This window comes from Cariama cristata, unplaced genomic scaffold (genome assembly GCF_000690535.1).
Source record: "Cariama cristata isolate BGI_N322 unplaced genomic scaffold, ASM69053v1 scaffold11389, whole genome shotgun sequence".
Lineage (NCBI taxonomy): Eukaryota > Metazoa > Chordata > Aves > Cariamiformes > Cariamidae > Cariama > Cariama cristata.
In genome coordinates, this window is record NW_009637443.1 from 36,055 (window position 1) to 54,993 (window position 18,939).

The following is an 18,939-nucleotide window of genomic DNA, read 5'->3' on the forward strand; positions in this document are numbered from 1 at the left end:
GCCCTATTTAACCAGGTTTCCACCTCTTCTGGGGACTTGGAGCTCATCCTTGGATGGTGGTCCCGTGTGTGGTGTTTGCAGTGGGTCCACACGTTACCTGTACGGTCGGTGAGTGCACCCTTCCACTGTCCCAGCGATGACTTCACACTGGCCCTGGTTTCTGCGGTGGGTCCCTATTACAGCTGATGGCCCAGCTGTGTTTTCTACTTGCTTTGTCCATTGGTGATACTCCTCATATAGACTCGGGGCCATTCCTACCAGCCACAGCCAGCTAGAGTTTATTGATTGCCTGTCCTGTGCAGAGGTCTTTCTACAGTGTGGGGCTGATTTTTTTGATGGTCAGCAATAACTTTGCACCTGTATTGATGTTTTGGTCTTGTTCATCTCTTTGCTCTCCAGGAGAATCCTTGAGCTTTGCGGATGATTTGCTTTCTGGTCTTGCAACATCGTGTGTGGCAGCGGGTAGGAGCCACGGAGATGTCCCTGAAACCAGCCTCTATTCAGTCATTTTCAAGTGCCTGGAACCAGATGGTCTGTACAAGTAAGGAGAGGCGTGTGGGGAGGTGCTGGGGACAAGGAGGGATCTTCAATGCTGTTCTTTAATTGTTATTGACCTTGTTGGTCAGCACTATGTTACACTAGACACTGGGTAAATGATGACACTTTCTCTTGCTTTGGGCGTGAGGCTCAGTTAGTGAAATGGAAAACCAGTGTCTGCCAGTGTGTTACACTAGACACTGGGTAAATGATGAGACTCTTTCTCTTGCTTTGGGCGTGAGGCTCAGCTAGTGAAATGGAAAACCAGTGTCTGCCAGTGGAGTGCTGGAGGCACTGGGAACCTGTGGAAGCCTCCACTGGAATAACTCACATTTTTAGTATTCTGGGTTTCCTGGTCCATGCCTGGTGAGTATGGTTGTCTCTCGTGGATGAACTGAGCTAATGTGGTCAGGCTGAAGCAAGTTGCCAAATGCTTGATGAACCGAAGTAGCTGGATGTCAAAAGTGTGATAGGTGTTATTTATATAAGTTGCTGTTTATGTTGGTAGGACACGTATAACAGATCAGAGAGACACCAAATCCATCTACCCACCACCCAGTTGCCTCTGCAGGGGTGGCCGGCCATGCCTCTGCTGATGTTCTTGTTGACTTGACTCTTCTGAGATATTCTTTGAGTGGATGGGATTGGATTTTCTGCTTGAATCCTGGAGTAATTAGTGGAGTAATTAGTGTCCAAAGCAAAGGACTAATTTCAGGATCTGAATATTAACTTCTCCTTCAGTATTGTTTGGAGGGGGTCTGAGCTCCCGGCGTGTTAGCCAGGGTCTCCTCTGTCTTGAGGGGGTTATTAGGAGTCAGGACAGTAAGAAAGGAAAAAATAGAGAAAAAAGGCAAGGAGATAGAGAAGAGACAGAGTAAGCAAGAGAGAAACACCCAGGGCTTAATGTCAGAGTGACTGTAATAATTAAAGTACATTTTGTAGTGAGTAATGAAACTTTTTATGGGACCACAAAAGCATTTAAAGCGAGAGCTGGCAAATGGTCTGTCAGTGAGAACTTTTTAAGATCTTGATTAATACTTTCCCTTTGCCTCCCCCTCCACCACCCCCCAGTTAAGTATGTTGTCAGCCTCCAAAGAAGGAGAAGCCTCTATTGTGCATCTCTTGAGCAGGGCTGTGTCCAAGAGCGGGCTCCAAGTGATACGTCTTGCCATTTAATAATTTTAAATGTTTTCTTGTTAAATATATGTATAATGCATAAATATAATTGTTAATATCTCTGGGACCCGAGCTGTTCTGAAAAGGTGCCAAGGAGAGGCTGGAGCAACCGCAGAGCTTGCTAATAACCTGCTGCCCATAAAATCGTCCGATTGTGAGCTCTCAGCCGTTCGGCTTACGACTGCCAGGGGCACTGGGCGAGGGAAGAGCTGCTGGGTTTGATGGGGAGGCTGCTGCTGCTGAGGTGAATGCATGGGGCTGGGAGCCAGAAGGTCTGGCTCTTGGGACAGCCTGGACTGCCAAATCATCTTCCCCATCTGCTGGGCAGGGATGATTGCACTCATCCATCGCTTTAGGGGCTCTGTGATCTAATTCCTGATGTCTGCGAAGGGCTGGGAGAGCCTTGGGTGGAAGGTGGAAGGCTTTGTCCAGGGTTTTGTCATCCCTTTGGTTAAACCCAGGCTTCTGTTTCACAGTCGTGAGGCACATTGCCATGGAGGGGGTCAGCAGAATTGGCGATGCCCGGTGTCCCGGGGGTGGTCGTGGGCAGCTCCTGCTCTCTGCGGGTGCCCCTCGGTGAGGGACAGTAGGTTTTTGTGGGGAGCTGTGGCTGCAGGCAGCCAGCAGGCAGCAGTCCCCTGGCATCGAGGAGTTTTGGACCTCATCCTTCTGCAGGGACAGGCCCTGAAGTGACGCACAGTGTTGGCTCCATCCCTCAGCAATGCTCAGCAGGGTTTGGCACGCCGTTCCCAAGGCTGTGCACACTTAAGTACACATGTATGGACACACGTTCATGTTGGCACCTGTGGAGCATTGACCCATGCTCTTGGGCATCAAAAAAAACATACATACACTGCCACTACAGCACACCCTCCTCAGCATCTGCTGCTGCACGCCCCAGCACACCTGCATGGACTGATACACCGTACTGCTCAACGTGTTCGCATGTGCTGCCGTGGATGCAGGCATATCCAGCAGCACACACACGTTTGCGCCAACCTGGGACCTAACCAGCATCTGTTTACTTAGCGTCTATGCATTCTCAGATACATAGGCACACACATTAACTGTTCCTCTCTTTAGCTATCCATACAGTTGCAACACAGCATGAAGAAAGCCAGAACAGTGAAATGTGAGGCTAACACTCTGTTCTGATCCCATGCAGACGTAACAACAACAGAAACACGGGCACGGAGTCATTTCTTAAATTTAACTACTTCTGCTTGTTTCATTTGTTTCTGTGGAAAAAATAGCTGTCTTGGAAGGCTCTGGCCTGGGTATAATCCCGATTATAGCCACTCGGCAGGGACCTGTGCTTTTCTCTAGGCTATTAGTTGAGCACACAGAGTCCGCAGCATCAGAGCTCTTCAAAAGCAAATGCTTTTGCTTGTTCAGTAGTCTGAGGGTGTCACGTAAACCAAGAGAGGGGACTGTGAGATCATGGAAGTCTCTTCTGCTCTGTAAATGTGTCTAACAATCTGTTCCTTTTCTTCTGTAGTACCTGTGGCAATTACACTCTGCTGTTGACCATTCGTTGGGAGTATTACCAGCCTGAGATCAAAGCTGGACTTGAGTATGAAAAGCAAAGCCAAAAAATGCTCTACAAGCAAACAATAAACAAAGTCTGATTGATATCTCTGCTTTTGAGACTTCTGTAATTTCAAAACACAAACTAACAAAAGGAGAACTAATTTCTTTGTCCTTTGCAATTTCAGTCTGATGAAAATATGTTGCCTCTCAACCCTTTTTTCCCCTTGCCTGTAGTACATCGAGGTTGAGATGCTAGTCCCTCCACAGAGGGTTTTTTCATGTCAACATAGATACATGTGCTCCGTAGGCTGGTGTACACGCGTGGACACTCCTGCTGGTCTGTGAAACGTGGGTGCCCATGTGTGGGGATCCATGGTGCAGCCAGGTGAATGCACTCGTGTGCACGCACACAGAGACACTGAGGATGCTCCTAGAAGACTGTCAAGTTTGGTTTAAGCTCTTAAAAAACAGAAGTCTTGTAGTTCTTGTAAAATGCATCACAGGAGAGGGGATTGTTCTCCCCCCTGAGGTCAGCTAGACCAGAGCAGTCTGTCAAGCTTCCTCCCAGGTGGATCTGGAAGAGGATGGGGTGAGGAAGGCACCAGTAGAGATGTCTACATGTCTGTTAAGTGCTCATCCAGCATGGACCAGCTAGCCCGGACAGAAGTTAACGCCAATCAGACTGATAGTTTGGGAGCTTGGGAGCACCATGCTGTGACAGGCAACTTGTGATGCACCAAGCGGCAAACACCAGTCAAGAGAAAGGGCTCTGGCTTGTCTCAGAGGTCAAACTCAGCCTGGAGGACTGAGCTTACTTTGCACATGGCCCTTACATAGCTCAGCACCCTACAAACCCAACCGATCTCTTCACTGTGGAGACAGGAGCTTCCCTTGTGTATCTCCCACAGCCTCCCCGAGCCTTCAGCCCAGCTCATCCATCTCAGCCTCTCACCCTGTCATTCCTTGAGTGCCTGGGGATGCCTCTTCGCTGAGCTGTACCTAATTGGCTGCCGGGAAGCAGCTTTGCCAGCCCAGCACGTTTGTTTCAGATACTTGGGGAGACACCAAGTAACCCTCAGCCAAAAAGGGAAATTTTGGAAAGGGAAGTGAAAACCCCCTCCAGCTCCTCGATGAAGCTGTAGTGCAAACACACCAACTTCTTCCCTGCACCACAGATACTATAATTATAGATTAGATTAAATCTCAGTGTTTCACTTTATTTACATTCCTGGCCTAGCCTATTCATTTCCGGTGTTTGTGCCAAGAATCAGCACAAAATTTACTGGAAATAATATGGAAGTCATCAGGATCCCTTCCAGAGCCTTTCCTTGGAATGTGTTCATGTGCTGAGAAGGAGCCTCGACGTTGCATTCCCTTTGCTGGCTCAGATGGGGTTTCCCCAGGGTGAACCTGAACCAGCCCCAAAGGCTCTGGAAGAGCACATTTCAGGAGTGTTGGAGAGGTGGAAGCCCTTTCCTAGGGGATGAAGATTGGGCACTGCCATCGGATGGAAGGGGATTCACTTAGACCTCAGAATGACAACACAGAGCTCCCATCCGCAGCCAAGACCCACCAAGACCTGCCCGACGGGCGCCATCCCCTGTAGGGTCTGGAGGCCATCGCCACCATGGCCATGCTTAGCCTCTGCCATCATATGGTGGCTAACAGTGAAGGTACTGGTTTTGGTGAGCTTGAGGAAAGAGGCAAAGGTGGTGTGTAGGGGGGGACCCATCATAGCACGGGGAGACAGCAGTTGCAATTCAGCAACCTGAATGCGCAGAAGGACCTGGCCCAGAGCAAGGCTGATTAATGTTGTTTGACCTCTGCCTTGTGCATAGCTGGGATAAAAAGTGGAATGGAAACCCTTGGTACTCAAGAGTGTGCTAACGTTGGCAGCAGTCCGCTGCTCCTTATGTGATACTAATTGTTATTGTTGGTCTTCCATCAGGAAGACATGTGAATGAGCACTGGAGCAATTGGAGACAGATGCCAAATAGCTCAGTGGCGTGGGTTAAAACACATCTGTTACAGTCCTTGGCCGAGTCCCCTGTGTGCTCAGGAGCTGTGCTGCTTCATTGAATCCACCTCTTCTGTTCCGCACGCTCTCCAACTTCCTAAACCCAAGTGGTATATGGCTGTAGTTTCTAAAAAAAAGCTTGCGGAAACTCAAAGAAGGCAAGTCAGGAGTTGAACAAGTGTTTAGTAAATCCCAGGCCTGTGCTCTGAATACAGGCTCATCCTTCCTCAGCAGTTTCGAGTTGCTTCAGAACCAGGCTGCCCAAATGCTGGCTCGGATGTGTGGTTGGTTGTGCTGAAGTCCAGCACCGAGCTCTCTGGGGTACACGCAGATCACTACAGTGGAGGTGGATTGACCCCATGAAAGATGGTGTGTACAGGGAGGGCAGGGGCTCAGCAGAAAAAGGAGATAATCTCTCTTTCTGCTGATAGTAATGAAGTCCTATGCATGGAGGAAGGTTGGGCTACTGTTGACGTTTCCAGTGTTAGGAGAGTACACATATAAAAGCCATAGAGAAGCTATTCGTGCTAGCCAAGGTGCTGGGGGCTCTTCGCAGCTTTGCCATTTGCTCTACTGAGTGATTTAAACAGATCACTCTGTCTCAGTTTCATCTTCATCTATTTGGCTGTCCCCTTTATAAGCTCAGGATTTAAGCTCTCTCTCGCTGTCTCTGTATACAGCCCAGCCTGGGTGAATCAGATCAGGGTCTCCAGGTGCTGCTGCGATGTAGCTATACTGACTGTTTGCCATCACCCTTCTAAAAGTTGGGTTTGTGCCTGAATCCTCCTTCCGAGCTGTCTCTGCCACCAGTATTCAGCCACCTGGGACAGATCTGGAGTCAGGAGGTGCCTTTCCACTGACCTCAGTGGAACCTTCTTCCCTAGTATCTGCCAAGCATATGAGCATCTCCCTCTTTTTCGCTGGAAAGACCAGGTTATCCTGCCCAAATTCTCTGCTTCTCCTCATACCTCATGCCACAAAGAGAAACAGAACAACCTTTGTTGCCTCCTGTGGCCGCCTGCTCCCCACACCTTCCTCAGGATGTCCAGACTGAAATAACATTCTTGGTTTTGTCCTAAAAACTCCCAGCACCCGAACACCAAACCTGACTGGGTCCAGGCCCATTTGCATTGCTCCTCTGGGGGCAGCTGGAGGAAGGCTGGCAGTGGAGAGCGAGGAGGAGGAGGCATGGACAGGTTGTTATGTAGGGTATTGCAGCTGGGGGAGTGTGCGAATATAGGGTTCTTCCTGGAAGTGGTAATGGGATGGAGAGGAGGAGTTTGGCCTCTTCGTCTGTTGGTAGACAAAAGGACCATTGCAATTCCAGCTTTTCCCCATCACCAGTCCCCTGTCACCAACCCTTTACAGTTACGGACTTGGAGAGTATTCTCATTTCTGAGTGTCTAGAAACCTAATGCCACTAACACAGATCTGTCCAAGTCTTATCTCATTGACTAATGGGAGAGGCGAGTACAAGAGATGCAATATAAATATCAGCACAGGCATTGCTGGCTTTGATTTGCCTCTAAGCCAGCAAAAGCTGCATTGTGCTACTGTGTTGGAGTCATTTGTTGTGTTCATCAATGCTCCCTGGTATAGAGCACCTTTCTCCTGAAGGCTGGAAAGCTGAGGGCCATGTTGATTTGATTCTTACAGTGGGGTTTGAACCCTCTCCCCTTCCAGGACTCAAGGAGTTCACTGCTTGGTGTGGATGTTTCTTTTATCTTGTAGGGAGGAGAAGGGCAAAGGTTTTTGTTCTTATCAGCCATGTCCTTGCTAGGGAAACTGAGGCAGGGAGAGGTGATGTGACATGCCAGAAGCTCTCCAGTGGGCTGGAGCTGAGCAGAGTGGAGGGATGCCCTTGTTCACACTTCATATAAGCCCCACTTCAGGAGAGCACTTAAGAGAATTGCCTTTTTGGTCAGGAGATTAAGCAGTACCTCCTGCACAAAAATACAGTTTCCTCTTCCTAATTTCTTCATGCAGTCTGGGACCCAGGTACCTGAGAGTGCACATCAAGGAACCCAAGGCATGCCCTCGAAAACGCTGCTGGCTGGCTTGGTGTCTCCCACTCTCCCCTCTCTCTTGTTCTTGTTCTCGATGTGTTGGTGAGGGTTTTTTTCCCAGCAAAGCCAATCTGGCAGCAAAATGACTTTTTTGCACAGTACTAGAGGGAGGGGGTGATGCCACTTTGCCAGCTGGAGTTTCCCCTCTGTTGCCAGAGCGCAGATGAAGCTCCTGCCTCCGCACCTCCATCCTGGACGCGTAGCAGGAGCGATGCTCGCTCGCCTTGCAGGGTCAGCACCAGGGCTTTGACACCAAGAGGCAGTGTTACATCACGTCTGCAGCTCCGCGTCCTGCTTGCCATCCTGCTGGGGTGCACATAGCCCAAAACAAGCTCTGCCCAAAGTGATCCTGGAATTTAAATTATGGGCAAGCGTGATGCAGAGGGATCCAAGGAGGCTGCGTGCAAGCCAGCCCGAGCCAGACGCAGCACGGCCGCGTTCGCTTGGCGGTCCCATGGCTTTACACCAACTCTGCCAAGCCGAGAGGAGAGCAAGGGGTATCAGATGGGGTGCAAACCTGGCCTGGCAGAGCTGATCTGCAGCAGGATTGGAGCTGCTGCCTTAGGTAGTAGGGCACTGGTGATGTTTTCCTACTCGGATCTCTGTTAGGGTGATCATCCCTTCACCGTGCACTGCTTTGTGGCTGGATAGCTCTTGTACATCCCAGGCAGACTTTGTCTCTGCAAAATGATGGTTGGATTTGCCACACGTGGGTTCCTGTGTCACTAGCCAACACTTTGATGTTTGGGTGGGAAGTTTGTGCTGCCTCCTTTGACTGCTTCCCTGTGCCCAGTAGCAGCTCAACCTGATATTTGCAGACAACTCAAGATTTTAGTAGGCTAATTCTAGCCTTAAGCTAGCCAAAAGCAACTCAGCTATATCCATAAATATGCCCCAGGAAGGATGTGACAAGCTGCTCTGGTGCCCAGGTGTTCAGGTACTACTGCACCCGCAGGTCTTATCTGAACCTAGAGCCGTACGCACAGCCCGTGGAGTAAATCAGCTCAGGCAGACTCTGGATGGCACCCCAGATCCCAAAAGCTGGAGATATTTGGCCCAAAAGGTGATGCTTGTCCAAATAAAAAGATAAGTCACAAGCTAATCTTTTCCTCTAGAGGCAAAGTTTGGATGCTGTTACCTACCAGATCTGTCCCAGCTCAGGCCAGCAATGTGCATGTATCTCATACATGGCCTGCAAGTCCATAAAACTAGTTAAACCTTTTTTTTTTGTTTCATTTTTCCAAAGGACACCTGCAGCACGTCCCACCCCATCCTTTTCTTGTAACAACAACAGCACAGAGTCCCTCACCAGCCCTGTTTCCCAGAGAGCATTTTGTTATCTTCCTTTTCCTTTTTTTTTTTTTTGGTGTGTATTTAAAAAAAGACACAATTCTTTTAATCTTTGACTTGTGCAGAACATTACATCTGTAAGCACCCACCTCCTGGTCGTACCACGCTGGAGTTTATCAGCACACAGTGACCCCTCCAGCTCTGCCACCCCTTCTCCCCTTCAAGGTCGCGGCACAAGGCTGTGTCCCAGCTGCAAGGAGTTTGTCATGGGGGAGCTGTGTGGGTGATGGAGCCCCTGCACAGGCGGTTGCTGAACTCAGCTGCTTTCCAGTAGATCTCGAGTGACCTTTAACTTATTCCTCGGATTTTGGGATTGTTTCCTCCCTGCAAAAGAAGTTTACTTGTATTTTCCTAGTTTGAGGATATTGAATGCAACTGGGCTTTGCCGTGCTGGTCCTGTCTTCGATTGTGGGGTCTGGCCCAGACCCCGTTGCAGTCGATGGGAGTTGTTGTTCCCCTAGACCTCAAGCAGCCTTGGGTTCTGATGATGGAGCAGGAGCATGGTAGGACATGGCCTGCAATTGCTCTGCTGCAACTGCTGCTGCTTAATTCTTTTGCTTAAAAGCGGACTTGTCAGGAGTGCCCGCATTTTGGGGCTTTTTTCAGTTGTATGTGCTCAGCTTCACAGGTTCACAGTCCTCATTGCCTGTCTCAGGTTATGTTAGTGCTTAGATGGCCAAGTCCCTGCTGTAGAACCCATGTTTGCAAAAGTAGCCAGTGAATTCAGACATCTCCACTTGGGAGCATCATCTTCAAGGCTTCACTGGCAGAGCCACAGCTCCTATATTGGCTTCAGCTGAATTTGCACCAGAGTAGGTCGGTGTAAAATGGAGACACTCAAGGTTAGCAAGTAACCTCCAAGTAGCTGCTTCTTCCTGAGTTTTCCCACCTGTAAAACAGACGTGTTAAAACTGAGCTGCACCCTTTGCTAAGTTTCCTGTACAGTGAGGAGAACAGCATAATACAATGGGAGAGAAAGCCGAGAAGTAGCTGCTTGGCTGCAGAGGTGGCATCTACGTGGTGAGGTGGGACTTGCCACGGGTGGTCCTCCCTGCTGGAGCTATGGCCTACTTGGTCTCTGCTTGGTCTCCCCAGTCTGATGCCACCTCATACTGCCCAGGATATTTGCCTTGAGTAGCTTTAGAGTGATTGCTCCCAGCACACATGCCCTCATTGCTCCTGGTCGCCTCATACCTACACTCACTTCACTCATCAGGAATGGGATAAATTTGATGATACAGCAGTATGGTTTCTGTTATGAAAAGAGGAAAGAAAATACCCTGGCTTTCACTGAAAACCCTCAGAGCCAAAGCTTATGTCATAATTTAAATGTTTCTAAAAAAAGAAGCAAGGTCTGAGGGTTGCTTTTTGCTTAGGGGGTGGTGGATAGAGGGGGTGGTGGGGCAGAGTCCTGTCTTCACTAGATGGGCTGATGGAGACTCGCTGCCCTGGCAGAAAGAGGTGTGAAGGGAGCCCCGATTCAGGGAGCTCGGTGCCGAGGCACTGGGAGGTGTTTGCCCAAACACTTCGGGGCATTGGCTGGGCAGGTAGCCAACTCAGTGAGGTGGGCTTGGGTGCTTACCTTGACTCAGCTCTGGGCTGTCATAAACCTGAATCAGCATCTGTTGCTTTTTTTCCCATCTTATCTCCTCTTGATTTCTGCTGGGGAAGCTGCAGGGCAGCACACAGCAGCAGCAACCTGAGCTACGTCTGAAGCGTGCCAGCCCCGGCATAATTTTTTCCTTCCTTCTGAGCATCTCCCACCACTCTGCAGTTATGGAAATAGCCTCAGTTCTTAATCTCATTGTACAACCCCAAACAGGAGGGCCTGCCACTGGGCTGGAATACTTTCATATTTTCTTTCTATGTCTGGTTTGCATCATTGCAACATCTCAGTCTTCCAGTCTTTCTGTGATGGGGTGTGGAGGGAGCACGTATCCTGCACACAGGAGGCTCTACACCTGCCTATAGAGCCATACACATCACCTGGGGTGGGGGATGCTGGGCTGTGCCCCTTGGTCTCTGGGACACCCACCTCAGGCTGCTAGGGGAACCTCTCAGAAGAAGCACCCCGAACCAAAATGCTTCTTCAGTGTCCTTTGACATGTCACCACTGATGTAAGGGAAAGGATTTCAAGCCATTACGGCTGCTGCAAGTTGTACTCTTGGCCCTACATTGCACCTCCCTTCTTGCAGGAGCATCTGTCCTGCATGGGCAAGGATTGATAGGTGTCCCTGCCTTGGGCAGGCTGTTCTGCAGTGGAAGCTGCTGTCTTAATAACAGCATCTTCTTGCTTAGTTGTCCCAGAGTAGATGTGGGATAATGCCCAAGAGTCGCATCCATGTGGCTTTCTCTACTTAATGCCCATAAGTAGACCAAGACAGAAACAAGGACTCTGTCTCATCCCCACCCTCTGTATTACCTGCCCAACTGGCCTCATCCCCATCAAGGCAGTATGTAGGGGACTGGTGGGGACCTGAAGCCACCCGGGGTAATCCTATAAATCCAAACTTTGCATCACTGCCACAGGCTGTGATGCATTTACCCGAGTGACAGGCTGCCTCTGGAGAGCATCAGCACTACCAGTGTCACCCTCTCTGTTCTCTCTGCCTCTTGTGCTTCTCCCCTCGGGGTTTGGGGGGTTTGTTAGGTTTGTGTATATTTTGGGGTGCTGCATCCCCGTGGGTGCTGCCCTTTGGTGGCGCTGGACTTGAGAGCGTGGAGATGTATGGATGAGGACCAGTGTGCATTTCCGTCCATACTGTTTATGGGTTTGGATCTGGGGGGCTGGGACACCTCACTTTGCTGGGGTCTTTCGCATACCAGCGGCAGGAGCAGATACCTTAGTGCTACCCAATAGCCCCATAAACCCACCATCCCATAACCCTTATCCTGTAGGCCATCTGAGGTGAAATCATGGCCAGATCCTGTTCTAAATAACCTCTGGGTGTGCAGGTGTATTTTGAGGTGTTTGATGAGGACACCTGTGGCTGTGGACGCGTGGCACAGCCTGTGATGGTGCGGCTGGTTAGCCCCACGCTCTGGCAGGTGAAGCAAACTCTTTCCACGGGGCTTTCCACATCGTTGCAACCAAGAGCACTGCAGAGAACAGAATATCTTAAACACTGCTGAAGCCCAGCAAAGTGCTGTACCCCAAGTTCCCCTTGGCAGTGTACCCCGTGCCACGCTCCCCAGGCAGCAGCTTCCAGTGACATCCCTGTAGCTCTTCCATTGCCTATCCAAACCTGCCTGCTGGCTGCCCTGGTGCAGCCCACCCCATGGCGTGAAGCCCACCCCATAGCATGAAGCCCACCCCTTGGTGAGAACCCCACCCCATGGTGAGAAGCCCACCTGCATCACCCCACATGGCTCCCAAGCTCTTGCAGGCCACCTCCAGCTTTCAGCTCTGTCCCCGGCTTGTACCTGCTGGACCGCCACGCGCCGAATTGTTTTCCAAGTGGAAACAGCAGTGGAAGTATTAACTCCACAAGGGCCTTTCTGTGCAATGCACCGGGATTAAATATTTATGTTGGCAAAAGGCATGTAATAGGCAGCTCAAGATCAGAGATAATGAAATCGAGGTGTGTGGAGAAAGCGGGGGGAGGCAGGGGGCTTGCAGGAGCAGCAGGGAGAGGGACCCAAGTGGGTTGTAGTATGTGTGCATGGGCGATTGCTTTTGGTTTTATTAATACCCCACCTGTTTGCAGGGGGACCCCAGCCCCATTGCTGGGAGCTCTGCCGCACATGAGGGAGTGCAGAAATCAGCCATTGCTCGTCCTTGCGTGCACATCAGCATCGGGCAGGGTAATTGTCACCCAGGTGACTTCCTTAACTTAGAGCCATCTGAAGTGAGGTGGGGCATGGACTGTCCTGGAGAAGATGTCTGGGCTGGGAGAAGCAAGGAACGAGACCCTCTCTGTGTCATCTACAACCGATGTAGGCTCCTAAATCATTAATAGCAGTGATACAGGATCCCTCGCTCTTCCAGACCACTGCAGTCAAGGTTCCTTACTGGTGACCGTATCCGATCAGGCAGTAATGGGGTTTGGATTATACAGAGGGTTCCCGATCAGGTCGGGAGGATGCTCATCGCAGCAACCGCAGCACACCAAGCAGGGAAGGCCCATGCAAGCCTCCGTGGTGGGTGTTAACGACGAGCCCCGCAACGATGGGCAGCAGGGGTGCGCGAGGGGAGGGTGCTGGGTGATGCAGGAGGGAGGACCCCCTCCTTGGCCACCGGAGGAAAGCAAGGAGCGCATGCAATGACAAAGGGAGCTGCTCTTTCTCAATTCAATATCTTTATGAGGCAACATCATCTCTCTCTTTCCACCCGACAACAAATATCACGGAAGGCGGCACATGGGGGGTGTGCGAGCCCCGCGCTGTGCGGTGGGACTGCGGCCAGTTGCGGAGCCTCCGGGGAGGTATGAAACGAAGCATGAATGGAGTGTTAGGAGAGAATGGAAACTCTCCACTGGCTCCCAGGCCAGCTCTCTTGCGGGGGGGTCCCTTGCTCACGATGACAGCGCTGCCTCTCATAAACATGCATTTCCTCATCCCCGTTTGTTTCTCTCTCTTGTGCAATCTCTTGTACCAGACGGGAATGGGAGTGAGTCCCAATGGTACGTGAATGTGTTACAAAAAACCTTCCCACCCTGCCACCAACGAAGTACTGAGAAATAACAACAGGGTTTAAAAGAAAAAAAGAGAAAGAAAAGAGATGGGGGGAGCCAGATGGATTTGCTACTGGCCATGAGTTGTTATTCTGAGTATAAACTCAAGGGCACGGCTGTGCTGGTAGTTTGCAGGATCAGCCAGCACGCAGAAGCCCCTGCTGCACTCGGTGCTGTGCATCCCTCTGGGAAAAGGAAGTTCCTTCCCCAAATGACTTTGCTGGGTGAAAAACATGGGACAAAAATAGGGGCAAAACAACTTGGCTGAGATCACACAATGCTCAAACCAAGAGATAGTCCCAGCTCCAGCCTGTCCGCCCAACACCATCCCCTGTGCTGGGTTGTTTCACTTGGGATGTGCAAGCAGCACAGCTGCTGCCCTGCTGCCAGTCCGTGGGCATCGCCCGGGCTGCCCGGCTCAACCGACACTGCTGGGATAGAGCACAGCCGTGCTGAGGTGTGAGGCTAAGGTGTAGGAGCAGGGGCAAGTCCCACCATCAAACACAACAAGTCTCCTGGAGCGGTAGTAGAGCTTAGAAGGCCTCTTTGACCTGGCCTGGTGGAGCAGGGATGGAGGATCCGTGTGTTAGCTCTAGCTGCAGGGGAGAGAAAGCTGCTGGGAATTGCAATGCTTCCATGCAGAGGGAAAAGCAAGGCAAGAAAACGTGCAGGGAGCGATGCCTCTGGAGCAGCATTTGCAGGAAAGCAAGGCTGGCTCTGCATCGCTGGATGCTCGCAAGCATGGCCACCGCAATGACGAGGCACTCTCCCGAAATGCAGGGCAGTGGGTCTCTGGTCCTGGCGGAGGCCTGCCACGGGTAGCAGGGCTCTCGTTCCGGGCTGGTTGGCTGTGTAACCATCATTTCAATAAAGAAATGATTAAAAGGGGGTGGGAAGAGGCGGGGAAGAAAAACCCAAAACATCTGTTTTAGTTCAAATCAGGGAAGATTCCTTTGCTTGCAAGGAATGTGTAAATCACGCCGGGCTGGGAGATGTACATAACCCTGCCTGAAAGCTCCTCTGTACTTCAAACGAATTCTAACGTGCTTACTGGGATTTTGTTTTTATTATTTGTTTCGACCTCCCCCTGCCATCCTACCCTCCGCCCTCCCTGTCTGCCTGCCGGAGCTGTGAGAATCTGCCCCCCACTGCCAGCCCCTCGCCCTGTCCCCCCTCAATTCAGGGGCCTCGAGCCACAGGGAGCGGGCAGTGGTGACCGCAGACCTGACTGGCATCCTTCTGCCGGGGCTCGCTGGCACGCAGCATCCCTGCCTTGCCACCGTCCTCCCCCCACGCCATCCCCGTGCCGATGTTGCGGGGCCGTTGCAAGGACCCGTTGGGTGCCCTTGCTGGTCCCACAACCTGGCGCAGGGTGCGGATTGCCCCTCGCTCAGAGGCTGGCACATTTGGATGCTGCCTGGGATGCTGCGAGTGGAGGCGTCCCCCTCCTCTGAGCCATTCCCTTGTGTGCCATTATTGTTGTCATGCTTTATTTTGCTTTGTTTTCATGCAGAGGGTGAAGTTAGGGCTGGACAACCATGCTGGGGCAAACCCAATGGAGATAAATAGATCAACAGTGCCTGCTCGTAGGGATGCACAACCACATCCCTGTACCAGCCTGCCAAGGTGACATGCCCTGCACCAGAGGGACCACCCTCGGGACCGAGGACAGGCTCCACTCCCTGCGGTCCATGCAGCCCTTCACCTTTCTTCTGAGGCTGTCGAGCAGCAGGCCCTATTGTGGTGGCTTATATATAAGAACACTCAGCCATCGACTCGCTTGACATGGACCACCCACTACTCCTCAGATGACAGTGTCTTTTGAAGTCGCTACCAGCCTGGGCTGGATTTCAACCAGCAGCTCAGATGGGAGCCAAGCCCCCAGGAGGATGAGAACAAGCCCTACCAAGGGGATCTCCAGGGGTAGCAAACTGGAGTGTCTGGTTCTTGTTTAGAGTGACTGTGAGGTTGGGAGGAGCAAATGTTTCCCAATTTGCCAAGGGTCACAACCTTCCTCTCTCCCCATCTCCCCAGGGCCGGTGATGGCCAAGCTTTGCAGAGCGTTAGTAGGTTGGACAGCTGGTACGGTTAGCTGTGAACATTTCCATTGTGGAGCTCACTGCAGGGGTCCAGGGCCTTGCTTGTCTCTCCTTTCTCCCTGGCACAACTGGAAGAAGAGTTTGATTTATTCCCTCTCTCCTTCTGAGCCGCAGCCTCCCCGAGCCTTGTTGTCTCGTCATGGAGGAGGAAGGCAGCCATCCCAGGAGTGGCCCAAGGAAGGTACTAAAGTGATGTGTCTGTCAGGATCCGTGCAGAAGACAAGCAAAATCTGGGAGTAGTGACTTATTCTGAAACATGTAACCTTTGTGGAGCTGGGGCGGGAGGCTTTGGGGTGTCCATGGCTGAGGAAAGGGCACCAGGGTTGTCCCAGACCTAAGAGGAGAGCAGATGGTGTTGCAGCAGGAGGGAGAGAGGATGCAGGTGGTGCCTGGGGATATCCTGGCCCTGGGAGCGGAGGGCATTGGCGGGGGGGGTGTGGAGAGCTGGAGGGATTGATGGGCATTGCGGTGCCCCTGTAAAGGCTGCGGTGGGACTTGAGGGATGCAGAGCCAAGGGAAAGCTCTCCTTGGCCATGCTGCACCCAGGAAAGCTCGATCCATCACCAGCTCTCGCTGATGCTCTGCAGCCAGAGCAGGATGAGCCCCTGCGGTTTGCAGCCTTGGGTGTCAGTCTGAGCCGTGGCATGGCAGGAATTGTTCCAGCAGCATGTGGAGTCAGAGGCAAGTCGTTTGACCTTTGTCCAAGGGCTTTCTTTGGGATCTTCTGGTGACTCCCAGCGGATACAAGGACGCTGGTCCTCGGCAGACTGATATGAGCTGCTTTTGCTTCACTGGAGAAAAAAGCACCAGCCTGTAGCGGCTCAGCACCACCTCCTTCTGGTTCTTCACTCCACCAAGGGACATTAGAATTCACATCTTGGGTCACCTGGGACCTTCTCTGGCCTTGCCAGGCAGAGGAGGGGAACACTTTGCCTCAAGCCCTGAGAGAGGCGGTTGAGATTGGGAAGAGCTGGGCCAGTTCTCGCTGCAATGCCTTTATAAGCACATCTGCAAATCTTCATCCTCACAGCCAGCAGGACGAAAGCAAGGACACGACTGCCAAGAAATACGGACCTCAAACACCCTCTATCCATCTTCCCCAAAACTGGTAATTCTGTAGTGATCCTACTTTTTCTGCCACCGTTCTGTCCTCAGAGTTCAGGGACCATCCCTGTGGGACATCCTAGAGGGTCTACTGGGCATCTTCAAGCTAAGAAAAGACTTCTTGCTCCTTGGAGCGTGCCTAGGAGCTAGAGCCCCAGTGTTACACCAGAGGCTGTGTTAGCATTATCTCATGTCAGGGCGGCTTTTTTTGGGTGTGCTATCCTGCTGCCACGCCAAGGAGCTGTTCTCTCATCCGCATCTCATCTCCGTCAGAAGCTTTGTGCAGTGCAGCAGCCCCTCTCTCCAGAGAAATTTGCTCCGCTCTCCCGTACAGCTGCTCCTGAAAGGATGTACTCCGAGCGTGAGCCATGCACTGGGGAAACAGAAACCTTATCAAGGGTGAGGGATGAGGGAATAATTATCTGCTCCTTGCCAGTGGTTGCAAGGAGCAGGAGTGACAAAGGAGGAGATCTGTAAGATAAAAGGGCAAGGGGGGGACAGGGAGCACTGCTGGTACCCTCAGCCCTGGGATGGTGAAGGCTCCCTAGAGACGCAGTGGCCAGGAGGGCTGCAGTGACCGTGGTGCACCTTCTGGGTGAAACTGTGGCCCTGCTGAAACTGGCTGACATTTTTCTCTCGTTTCCAGTGAAACACGTTTTCGCCTGAGGCAGTCTTGGCACTGCCGCTTGCAAGGTGTCCGGTTGGCAAAGAGGCTCCTTGTGGGATGTTGGCCCTCCAACACAGGTATCATTCAGGAGCAGGGCTCTAGGGAACAGAAGGTGGCCTGTGTATCAAGGCCCTCTTTCACAGCCATGGCGGTACTGGGAATCGCTGCTTTGGTGGGGTTTGTTGACAGGGTTTCAAGGGAAATCTCGGGAAATTGAGACGTTGCAGCTGAGGCTGAGAAGGTGACTGTCCTACCAGGGATTTCTCTAGCAAGGAGGCAATGGATCCAGGCAGTAGCAAGAAATGGTCAGGATTTGTAATTAATTTCTTTCTTTCCCTTTCATCCTTTTTTTGGATGTTGTTCGACAGGGATCTGAAGAGGCTGATGAAGTGTTACAAGGAGCGAGAGCTGAGCGAATCTGCATGGTAGCTTGGCTGAGGCATGCAGCGGGGAGTCGGGGGGACCAGTGCTCGAACCTTGCCCATTGCAGGTTTTGCCTCTCCATGGTCTCATAGCTCAGGGACAGAGGCCAAGCCTGGGAGACCTGGAGTGGCACGGTCTGCTGACCCAGTGCCGTGCGGAGACAGCATTTCAGTGCCAAAAGTCATGGAGCAGCACTTTCCCATTCCCTGGCTCTTGGGCTGATACAGGTATAACTGAGCTACCTCATTCGTGCTACCTGGGGATCGACCTTGCTTGTAGACGTGTTTGGCTGTCTCCTACAAACCTCTGCTCCCTCTTGTCATCTCCCCAGCATCACCCAGCTTCCAGGGGACAGCAGCTACTGCCTCAGACAGATCCAGGTTCCAAGTGAGAAGGCATCTGATGCTGCTTTAGTTTCTGTGTCTCTTGTGGTGCAAGGGTGCATGGCAGCTGTGGGGTTTGCAGAACGTGCAGTGGGTGCTGTGGAACCCCCCTGTGAGCACGGCGGTGGGATGCCGTGACACTGCAATGGCACTGTCCCACACCACACCCCTGTAATGCAGCAGCATGAAGTGGCCCTGTCCTCCTCCCTGGCAGCTCCCGTGAGAAGTACCATGCTCTCAAGTCAGTGGTTTTGAGCGTGGGCATGGCGTCGGCTGCAACTCAGGGTAACCTTGCAGTGCAGACAACCCTGGGTGACTTTCCCAGGGCTGCTACAGAGCAGAGACGGACCCGTGACTGTGCAAGCCCGTCCCCAGCCCCGCAACTGCTACACCTGCCCTCACTGTTTCAGAAATCAGATCTCCTCTGCCCTTTTCCAGAGGTCTCCTTGAACAAGCAGCCTCTTACTCTGCAGAGCAGCCTGTGCTCTTCCTCCTGCCAGGGGTATTTGATGGGCACAGCTTATACACTTCCAAAAGGCATCAGACACCTGAGGCATGTTGTGGCAGGTACATTTATTTCCCTCCATCTGGCACCTGTGGTCTGATATTGTTGGGAGGCATCTGTTGAAGGATAACGGTTAGTCTCACAGCATTTGCGCTCCTGGAAAAAAAGAAGGTGTGAATTGTGGGAACAGTTTACTGACAGCCTCATGTATTTGTGTAACGGCAAGGCTTTAATACTCTGATGTGGCACCAGCGTTGCTGCTAACCTGTTCCTCCATCATGCTGATGGGAGCAAGGTCAGTTGTCACAGATGGTTAAAAGAAGCCCAGTTATAGAAGGTACTTTTCTTGGGTGATAGTACTGTGAGGACAGCCTTCTAAAAGATGGGGGTCTTTTTGAGATGGCACTA

General features: G+C 51.8%; 1 protein-coding gene across 1 annotated transcript in view; it reads left to right on the forward strand.

Moving 5' to 3' along the window:
* Positions 1-399: 399 nt before the first annotated feature.
* LOC104167929 (astrotactin-2-like) overlaps positions 400-18,939 on the forward strand; it is a gene marked incomplete at its 5' end in the record, with an annotated part of 34,551 nt that continues 16,011 nt past the window's right edge. Inside the window, one exon of the mRNA XM_009708330.1 lies at positions 400-541. Within this exon, the coding sequence (XP_009706632.1) occupies positions 400-541 (142 nt within the window). The remainder of the gene's footprint in view (positions 542-18,939) is intronic.